The 10,908-nt window shown below is 40.9% G+C and overlaps 1 protein-coding gene across 1 annotated transcript in view; it reads left to right on the forward strand.

The window, feature by feature from the left end:
* Positions 1-8,766, forward strand: part of LARP4B (La ribonucleoprotein 4B) — a 78,746-nt gene extending 69,980 nt beyond the window's left edge. The window contains 3 exon segments of the mRNA XM_006141343.3: positions 3,150-3,274; positions 3,369-3,477; positions 5,143-8,766. Of these exon segments, the coding sequence (XP_006141405.1) occupies positions 3,150-3,274; positions 3,369-3,477; positions 5,143-5,430 (522 nt within the window). The 3' untranslated portion in view covers positions 5,431-8,766.
* The last annotated feature ends 2,142 nt before the right edge of the window (positions 8,767-10,908 follow it).

A 10,908-nucleotide genomic window follows, 5' to 3' on the forward strand; every position in this document is an offset into this window, starting at 1 on the left:
AGATCAGAGATGGAAACCTGTGCCATGAGATTACATTTTTATTGTTGTTATTGAGACCTTTTATTTTACAAGACAGAATGAAACAGAAAAATCTACATTATACCAGAAGTCTTGCATTTCTTGGCAATCTACATGAGATAAGTAATAGGCCTAGAAGAACTTCACTGTAATATTAGTGGCTATTGGTAAACTCTGAAGGGTGCCACAATCAGTGCTCTCACCCTCCTGAGGGATTGTGACCCAAAGAGTCAGGCCTGTGCTGCCCAAGTCAAAGAATGTTCGTTTCTGTGGCTTCTTCTGGTTTATAATGAGGCTAACAGATTGAAGGTGGAATTTGTCCTGTTGCCAAGATTAATGCTTTCAGAGCCTGAAAAGTACCAAGCAATAGTTTTCTGCCCAGTTATTAACCATTGCATAAAAGTGCCCAGGACGAGTTTGCTGAGTAGTATGGTTGTATAATCCCTTATGCTAGCAGTTCTCAACTGTGGCTGTATGTCAGGATCACCCATGTGTCTTTTTCCACTGTAAATACTCACCACAACCACCCTATTTATTGCTCCCAGATCTAAAGGATCAGTCTCCATGACTCTGGACTTGGGGGAAGTGACTTCCATAGCCCAGGTTCACATCCGTTATAGAGGGCATAACAACTTCTCACACACTAAGGCATCATGTAAGGTGGGACTTTGCTGCAGTATCTTCATACTAAAGCCAGATGAGGAGTTCAGTCCCTTTTAAATTGGTAGGTGGTGGTTCCTAATTTAAGTTGAAAATTGAGTGCCTTCCAAGGTTCCTTACTTTGTAGTAACAAAGTAACCATCACATGTTGGGTTTGACATGGCTTACAAATATATTCTACCTTAGGACCAGCAGATGGCATAATCGCCACATTGCTGGACTCCCATGTAGTTGACTGCAGTTCGAGTCCTGGACACGGCAACTTAAACTGACTCCAGGTGCATGTGCATTTGTGCCCAAGATCCCGAGAGGAGGATGGAGGAGTAGGAATTGTGGTGTGACTATCCCCCCCAGCCCAGGGGAGTGATTTCTTGCTTTCTGTGTCTCTGTCTCTGTCTTTCTGGCAAGCGCACGCACCTTATAGCAAAAACATCTCCAAATAAATATATGTGTGTGTGTGTGTATATATACGGGTGATTGTGGCTATGCCACAATCCCTTCTCCATTCTCCTCTTAGGATTTGGGTCACAAATGCACATGTGCCCAGTGTGAATTTCAAGCCGCCAGGTCCATTACTTGAGCCACAGTCAACTATGTGAGAGTCCAGCAATGTAACCATTATGCCATCTGCTGGTCCCACACAATAATTTTTGAGTTTTAATTCCTTGTAGAATGGTGTTCAAGATTAGTGCACCTTAAAGATGATGAATCTAGTTTTCACACTAGCTTATTCCTCTTGGTGAATGGTGTGGAAGAAAGCTTCCACCCCTGCTTCAGAAACAGCAGCTACAGTTTTGTATAGTTTGAGTTTCTGTGTAAGATTGACCTCGAAGAAAGAGTTTCTACTTTATTTTTTTTTAGAGAGAGATTTGCTATAGAGACCCATACATGACTGTCAGTCCTGCTCTGTGGCCAACTGTCACGTGTGCTTGGCAAAGAGACAAAAAGTGAGAAATCACTCCCTAGGGGGAATGGCCAGGCGACAGTCCCTCTCCTCCATTCTCCTCTCAGGACTTGGGGCAAACACGCATATGCGCCTGATGTGAGTTTCAGGCTGTTGAGTCTGGGACTGGGACTGCGGTTGACCACATGGGAGGCCAGCGCCTTAACCACTAGGCCATCTGCTGGCCCAAGAATTTCTACTTTTTAAAAGTCTGAGTGTGATTCCACGCCAGGTTAAATAGTCCTCATTGCTGCTTTTCAGGAGAGCATCAACTTGACGCTCAGGTTTTAGAGCTACAGAGAGGAATCTCAGAAATGATCTGCTCAGCCTCTGCCTGCTGATGGGTCCTTAATGATCACATCACACCAGCTCTTCTCACACAGCGCAGTCAGCCTGGGTCATGACTAGATATGTCCTGCACTTCAGTGTTTCCATAAAGGAGGCCTTTGCCATTCCTCTAGTTCCACAAATCTAGACCCCTTAGCTTCAGCACAGGATTCAGAAGTGATTCTGGGCCTCAGGTCAGGAGGGCCCTGCATATCTGGTAGCCCTCACCTGAGTGCGGAAATGTGCAAATTGTGCCATTCACTCCTGACATTTTAGGTTCACTCTTATTTCACTTCTGAACTTGCTACCTGCTTTGAAAAGTAAAGCATCTTAAGAAATTTTTACATAAACTCACTACCAATTATTTATTTGCCTATCTGCCTTTTAAAAATTACATGACAATTATGTCGTTACATAATGACATGAATAAGGTTGAGCGTACATGAAATTGTTGGTGCATACAGGGCTTGTTGGCTAGAGTAAGATCTGACTTCATTTGGTTCTTAACTTTGTAATCATGGACAAAATACATGTTCTGAACCTCATTTTTTTCACCTGTTAAGCTGGAAACATTAATACACCTGCTCCTGAGAGTTGTTTGTAATTCACACCATGACTGCCACCTATCACAAGGTACTCAAATTTACACAAGGGTGCAAAGGTATCAATCTTTTTGTTGTTGTTGTATATTAAACTGTGTTAAGGATTCTACCCTTAACATGTATTTGAGTGTTTGTTACATACCAGACTCTGTTGGGCCCTGAAACATTAGGTGAATGAGATGTCTACATCTGTTCACTTGAAAACAAGCTTGGAGATGATTAAAATGGAAGTACAGAAGAGCATGTTCAGGACATAAGACCAGTTCGGCCTTTCCTGAGGGCAAGAAGTGTGAGCACCCTTTGGGCAGGATAAGCCTGGGGTCTTTTGACCTTTTCATTGGAGAAGACTATCTTGCCCACATCCTTCCTATACTGCAGATTTTCAGAGGGTGCCACTGTTCTAACTCAGCTCTCCACAGGAGGTGAGACCCATTCATGGTTATCAGTCCTGTTCTGTGCCCAGCTGTCAAGTGAGAAGCAGGCTCTGCAGATGGGCTGCCCATCTCCTTGCTTTATTAGCTAGGCCCTGACTTGCTCTAGCAAAGATGTGATGAATGCATCCTTACCCTGTTGTGAACTGTTCCTTTGATGGTTTTCAGAGCCTCAATGTGGATGCAGGTACCAACACTGTTTCTGCAGTGGCCCCCAGAGAGCCCTCAGTGCCAGCCTCTTGTGCTGTATCAGCAGCTTTTGAAAGATCCCCTTCCCCGGCCCTCTTACCTGAGTGAGTACTGATGCTTTACTAACACTTTGGTGTTTACTGATTTCAGTGACCTACAATGTTGCATGAGACTCAATATCAGGTGGCATTTTTACAGGGATCCCAAGGTGGTAGAAAAGCAGAGGGATACTCACAGCGTGGACAGACTCCCTTCTGCCATTACCACAACCGCGTGTAAATCGGTGCAGGTGAACGGAGCTGCCACGGTATGTAGTGCCTCATGCCTGCTTCCTTCTCAGTAGCCACAGCTCTTGTGTGATAGAGATGGCACTCTTCTATGTTAGCTCTGATTAGTCCAATCTCTTGGTGGGTCTTTACTTGTGTTTATGGGTATTGTGTTTTCTGTGCAGTATACCTAGCATGTTTGCTAATAGTTTTTCCCTGCTCTGGTTATTTCTCACTTTCACAACCATGTAGTCCTTTTATTTTGATATCAGTTGATGGAGATCTCTTGAATAGAAACAAGATTCTAGTTCCTGTTCTGTCATGGAATTTATGACCAAACATTTATCATAAAGTATTAAGTCACACAGATAGGAGGAGCAAGGCGAGCGCACCCCACACTGGCCTGTTTCCTCGTGGATCTGGCAATGTCCAATCCCATTGATGCTTGCTTCCCTACAGCTTCCCTCTCTGTGGATCCAGCCTCTTTAATTCTAATTTGTATTTTCCTTAGTTTGATCTTGGGTGAACTTTTCTCATTAGAGTTAAGAGTTAAACCTTACTCCCTATTGGGCTTGAGTCTAACAAAAAATGTTTCTTATTAGTTAAAATTAGGTGAGCAAGTGGTTTTTGTAGGTAGAGTATTTTAAAGTTTTCTGTTATTTGACTTTTCATGCTTCCACTTATCTAAAAACCCTATTACACTTTCTTTTAAGTTTTAAATTTTGTTTTCCTTGTTCTTGGAGAGGTTTTCACTATAACATGCATGTGCTCACCAGAAAGACAGAGACAGAGAGACAGAAGGCGAGAAATCACCCCCCAGGGGGGGATAGCCACGCAGCAATCCCTTCTTCTCCATTCTCCTCTCAGGATCTTCGATACGCACTCACACGTACCTGGTTTGAGTTTAAGCCACCAGGTCTGGGACTCGAACCATGGTCGATTATACATGGGAGTCCAGCGACATAGCCTTTACGCCAACTGCTGGTCCCTGTTTTCATTGTTCTTAAGCACACAATTCCAGTCCTTTATAGTTTGAAATGTGTAAAAACATTGTTTAAAGACTTTTTGAAATTCATCCATCTGTTGCAGGCTCCTGTGTTTAAAGGAAGCTGGGCAAGAGAAAGATTTATGTCTTTTTCTAGGGTGTGTTTCTTTTTATTCCTATGGTCCTTCTCTTAGGCTTGGTTAAGAACAGTGACAAGCTGAATGTGGGACTGTGTCTCAACATTCTTCATTATGAGTTTTTGTTCAATTTTATCCATTTAAAAATTTTTTTAAGTTCATTTATTTATGTTTTCAGTAAACAAAAAGAGACAGCCCCCTCAGCATCACAATCCACCCCTAGCTCCAGCCAGCCCCTGATCACAGGCATGGATACGCCCAGCGTACTCAGAGTTCCGTACACAAACTCAGAACCTTCCCATGTGGGTCAGTCTCTAAGAGGGTCTTGTTTGCCACTGTCCAGCCTTCTCTGATTTTATCCATTTTAAAGGAATACTTCTAGAGTGTCTTAGAGAAAAAGTTACACTGAAAGGGAAGCTAAATCATGAATTTTATCAACTTTTAAAAAGTAAAAATACTTAAAAGGATGGAAATCTAGTTATAGCTGAAAAATTTGTTTATTTTTATGTTAAGTGAACTTATTTCCCATGGCATCCTTAGACTCATCATTTTATGCATGTAATTCAATATTTGTCTGTTTCTAGGAATTAAGAAAGCCCAGCTATGCAGAGATTTGTCAGAGAACAAGTAAAGAACCACCTTCTTCCCCATTGCAACCCCATAAAGAACAAAAGCCAAACACTGTCAGTTGTGGAAAGGAGGAAAGGAAGATCACTGAGCCCGTGGAGAGATACAGGGAGCCGCCTGCCCTCAAGTCCAATCCTGGAGCCCCCAAAGACCAGAGGAGGCAGCCAGGGCGCCGACCCTCGCCCCCAGCTGTTGGGAAGCGTCTCAACAGAGAACAGAACACTCCCCCTAAGTCTCCTCAGTGAAACTGTATGTCTGGGAGGGATCGCCAAGAGCTGTATTAACCACAAACAAAACACTTCCCACTCAGTCCAAGAATGAGTCGCTGGTTAGGAGCTTGCAGTGTCTGAGGCCATGGGAGGCCTGCAAGTTATTTTTCTTCTAAGAGTTGGATTCTCCCCCTCTTGAAAAAAATCTGTTTTTTCAGGATTTAATTAATATAAACCTTATTTTAGGTTGGTGCTTAACTGGAGGTGATGCAGAAGTCTGATTTTTTTCAGGATAGAAAATGCATTTATCCTAACAAATTGATATTTTTTATTAAGCCTCCATGTGGCTCTGGATGCAAGCTATATATAGTGAGTTTTTCTAAATTAAAGGAACTATGCTACTTCGTTTTTTAAATAACTGGCCTGCAAGTGCAAATCTGTAGAACATCCCAGCAGATAGGTGAGGGCTGATGGCACTGCAGAGGAATGGCTGGCCTGGGAGCTGCACTTTCATCTGAACCGTCAAACAGGCAATGCCAACATTTAAAACATAGATAATTCGTTTTTTATCTAGTGGGCAGAATGACCCTGCAGAGGACACCTAGAGGGACCTGTAAACTTTGAGCTTTGATGTACTGCAAGCAAGTAACCAGCCTCTCACTCCAGGTTCAAGTGGCTATTATGTAAAATAAATTCAAAGCACATTGTGAATAGAACCTAAATGAAAATATAAACTTGTTGCCCGCTGACATGTTACCACAAAATTGTACCATGATGTTGTTTTGGTCTCTGTGAGCTGGCAGCCCTGGCCCCAGCCGAGCGCCTGCTGTGTGCATTTTTCTGTCCCTGTCCTCCAAGTGCTCTCACCGGAGGGGCCACGTCTTGAGTCTCTACGCCATGTGGGCACCTTCCTGTACCTCTGCGTCTGCACGTGGATTTAAGTTGTGGATTTGTGAGAGAATGGTGTGTTTGTGGTTTTTCCCCTCTTTGGCTGGTGGAGGACAAAATTCCTGCTTCTTTTACCTCCAAGGTGAGGGTCTCATTGATACACTTTAGAAGTGCTACACTTCTGAAGAGCAAGAATGCACTAAAGTTAGCAAGTTTATAATAAAGTTAAATATAAATTATTTTGTTTTAAAATGCTTAAAACTTTTCTTTAAGTATTCTAAGCAACAGACATTAAAATAAGAATATTTCCTGCTAAATGTAACCATACAGTTTATTCCACAAAATGTTATTTAACAAGACTGAGGGTTTTTCTTTAAAAAAAAAAAAATTATTTCCATCCAATATTTAAAGACTTGAATTTTATTTAAACTTGAAAATGACTTTGCCTTAACTTTTGTATAAGACAGTTAGAGTTGGTGGAGAACTGGCCCCTGGGTGGCACGAGTGGGTCACAGCTGCTCAGTTACCATGAGGATCTTGTTGCTAGTTCTACTGAGTAAGCATACTGTAGTACAGGAACTAGCAGTCGTTTTGTAATATACCTTACAGATCTTAAACAGTTGATCTTTTTTCAGATTGTTGAAAAATCCTGTAAATGCAAATAGTCGATACTGTATTAAATATGTGCACTTAGGAGTGTGCTCTGCTTGTACAGTTGTAAATAATCAGAACATATTAAAAAGGTACCCTACAGAGAAAAATCTGATAAAAATTATTGATATATTATAAATGTTGCTGTTGAGCTGGATGTAGATAAACTAAATGTTGTGGTTTGAATATTATTTTAATTTGTGAGGTTTCTTTTCTTTTTTTCTTATACTGGTGTGTTGAACTGATTCTGCCTCTTTGCTGCTAAAGGGAAATGGAAAGTCTTATTAAAAGCCTTCAGATGTTTTCATACTCTTTTTTAAAGTATGAAAATACATATTAATCATATCTAATGTGAAAGGGTTTTTAAGTATAATATAGAAAGCAGAAACTGGCAGGATCATCAAGTGAAAAAGAAAAAGTAATAAACTAATTAAAAGTAGCTAAGCATGATTCACCCTGCCAGGGAAAACACAGCTGATATGTGACCCTTTCCTCCAGAGCAATTGTCATTATTCATATATATAAATATATATATATAAATACACACCGTGTTGATAATTTCCAGATGCCTGTTAAAAGAACATGAGAATTTGTTTGTACTGGTCAGATCACTGACCAGAAAAGTTAGAAATAATTGACTACTATACAAATAAGTACTGTAAAAGACAGGCAGGCTCTGAGACTATATCCCTTTGTGTCACATCTTTGCTAGAGGAAGGGTCAGGGCATTGTCAGCCATCCTCATCCTCAAATCCCAATGCCCGCCTAGCAAGTGCTTGGTTTTTAATAATGAGGAATCCTTTCCCCCAAGGCGCAAGCATTGCAGCACAATGATGTGTGTGTGGTTAGAGCCAGCTGTAGTCCTTTGCTCTGTTTGTCAGCAGGCAGTGGGAAGGCAGGTGGCATATGGGGGAGCTGGTTACCACATGGAGGCGGGTCCTGGTGGGCTCTGCTACTGTGTGGATGAGGTGAGCACATGGGCATTTCTGTTTAGCCAGCAACTGTTGCATCAAGAGCTAAAACCTTGCTCAGATGTGATTTTTATAGCATTCTTTTTAATTAAGCAAAGGTGATATGCCAAGTAGCTATATAATGTCAAAAAAAAAAATCCCTTTCTGATACTACTTCGAGATTTTCCACTCAGAAATAAAATGGGAGTTATCCCAATATGAAGCTGTGACAGCGCATGCCAACAGTTGCTATATCACATTACAGCTATTGATATGTGGTTCCATACATTTCTTAAAAATTTAACTCATGCTTTCCCCTAACAGTATCTCCAGTTACAGAATCAGAGATACAGTGGTCACAAGGATGTTTTACCTTGTAAAATTGTGTGATGAACTTACCATTTGGAAATATGGGAATAGGAATCTGTCCCCACTTCAGCAGACGTGAGTTTCAGTAGTGTGATTGCCCTCTCTGAGTTGGTGTCATGGGGTTTCCAATAGGTCCTCCGGTCATTGCGTCACTGGTTGTCACATCTTACATTGCTGTATTAGTCGGGATTTCTGCAGTCTACGTCCATTGTATTACAACAGGTGCCCAATGGTGCACACCTGTCTCATCCCCCCTTCGTGAGCCACAGTGACACAGCAGCAGCAGACAGTTGGAGGTCTGAGGAATGCTGGCAGCTGCCAGTTCACAAGTGGGGTGTGATGTGGAGCTTTCCTGAGGATTTCGTTTTCATTCTACTTCTTTTCATTAAGACTGGAATCAAGCTTACATGTATAAACTATTGGTAATTTAAGTTTCCTTTTGTGTCATTCAGTGTAAAATGTCTAATTTGAAAAAAATGTAGGTTATGAAAAATAAAGATTTAGGCACTGTTGAGTTTTTCTTTTGTTTTTTTTTTATTAAAATTTCCTTCAAGAATACATCTTTTTTAAAAATAATTTTTGTTCCTATCAGTGTGCACAGGAAATAATTATGAATCTCAAACCTCACTTGGGTTATAAAGGCCATGTGCAAGGTGACAGCCACCCAAGGTATCCCCTACGTTTTAGTGTTCAGAGCAGGCCTTAAAATCAAGTGTCTGTGAGCAGACAGTCATTAAATCCAAAATTTGCCACAAAAATAATCTCTGTGTCAGGATTTTTTTCTTTTGTTAAAATGGCAGTGTCTCCATAAAGTTATTTGGAACAAGTGGCAGGTCAGCATGGTTTTCAGATCATTAGTTGAGTCTCAAAAATAAATAAATAAATAAATAATTGGCTTACCCATAAATAATGGTGATGCTGTTGATGCCAACACTAGAAAAAGGCTGAAGATGGATGAAACTTCTTTGTATGTTGTTAATTTACTGGACAAAATGGTCTAAGATGTTAATTGACTGATTTTCCTCTTCTATGAATTGCCTTTTCATATCTTTTTTCCATTTTTCTACTGGGTTCTTTTTCTTATTGAATTGATATTCTGTATCTGTTCTGGCTACTAATTCTTTGTTATATATGTTACAAATATTTTCTCTCAATCTACCAGTTGTCTTAACTTTATTTAGAGTAGTATCTTTTATAGTTTTAATTATTATGTAGTAAAATTTATCGATCTTCTTCATTATGGTTTGAGCGTCTTGGTTTTGTTTAAGTCTTTTCCTATTCCAGAGTCAAAGATAATTTTTATATATACATATAAATGTCTCTAATCCAGCTGGAACTGATTTTTTGTGTATGGTCTGAATTAGTAACCCAATTTTACTTTTGCTATATGGAAAGTTTCCTTTTTCAGTATTACTAATTCATTATTTCCCCACTGATTTGGAATTCCATCATTGTTATTCACAGTTTCCACCTATGCATGGATCCTTATCTGTACTATATATACTTCTGCTTCTGTAGCAACCCTCTCTATTCAGTTCACCATCATTCCGCATTACTAAGAATTTACTTCATAGAACTCATCACAATTGCAATTAAACATGCTCCATGAGGGCAGGAGTTGGGCCTGTCTGGATCACCATGCTATCTCCTGTTCTTCGCACATGGTCTGCAACATATTTTTACCTTAGTTATGTATTTATTGAGTATGTATTTGCAGCACCACTGGCCTTGGAAATCAAACTATATAGCCACATAATCCACCCCAAAACCCAGTGGGTTAAAAGTGATAACCATACATCTGCTAGGCTTGGCTAGATGGCTTTGCTGGGGTCAGCTGGTCTGAGCCTGCTTGAGAGCCAAGGCATGTTCTCTTCCTCTAGGATGTGTTTGTTTAAATCTTTCTTGCTCCCAGAAGTTGCTTGAAGTTATTTCACTTCTTTCCTTGGTATATCCGTACTTTTTTTTAATGTTGAAGTCCTATGTTTCTCGAAATCTATGGATGAAACTAACGATTGAACAAGTACCACCTGCAGGCTGCCATGTATTACTGGGCCTAGTTTGGGTACAAGCAAGACGATTTAAGTAAATTATCGGTTACTTAAGATTGAGGTATGCGGGTTTTTCTTTATACCTCATCCACCATGGAAAAGTGGGACAGTAAATCAAAGAGGGAAGTACAACAAGAATGTTTAGTGACTTGCCAGAGACCACCATTGTGTTTTCAAGTGTTGATGAAATTCACTATGTACAAGTCAACTGAACACGCCCAGAGCCTGTGCTCAGAGGGAACACTCAACAGAAGCAGAGTACTGCCTTCACAGAGCTGGTTGTGCAAGGCACACCAGGAATGAGTCAGAGGAGAGGGTAGTTAGTAGTTATCTGGACCCACAGACGGTGACAGTGGCTCCTTTTGGAGTATCTTGACCTGAGGAAAGGCTCTCTGGTTAAGGAAGAGTGACCACCAGGCCCCCTGGGCCAACGGGTGAGTGCTCAGAAGGTTGTGATACAGCCACAGGTTTCCCCTTTCTGAGGCCCTAAATAAGTGATGTCAACCAAGAGCAGCCAGCTCACATAGCTGAGGTCTGGTATTTGCTTGTACAAGTGTGTGCCTGTGTCTGCCTACAGTAACACACAGGCACTAATATTCAGTGTATGA

Source organism: Tupaia chinensis, unplaced genomic scaffold, assembly GCF_000334495.1.
Source record: "Tupaia chinensis unplaced genomic scaffold, TupChi_1.0 Scaffold000052_1, whole genome shotgun sequence".
Classification (NCBI taxonomy): domain Eukaryota; kingdom Metazoa; phylum Chordata; class Mammalia; order Scandentia; family Tupaiidae; genus Tupaia; species Tupaia belangeri.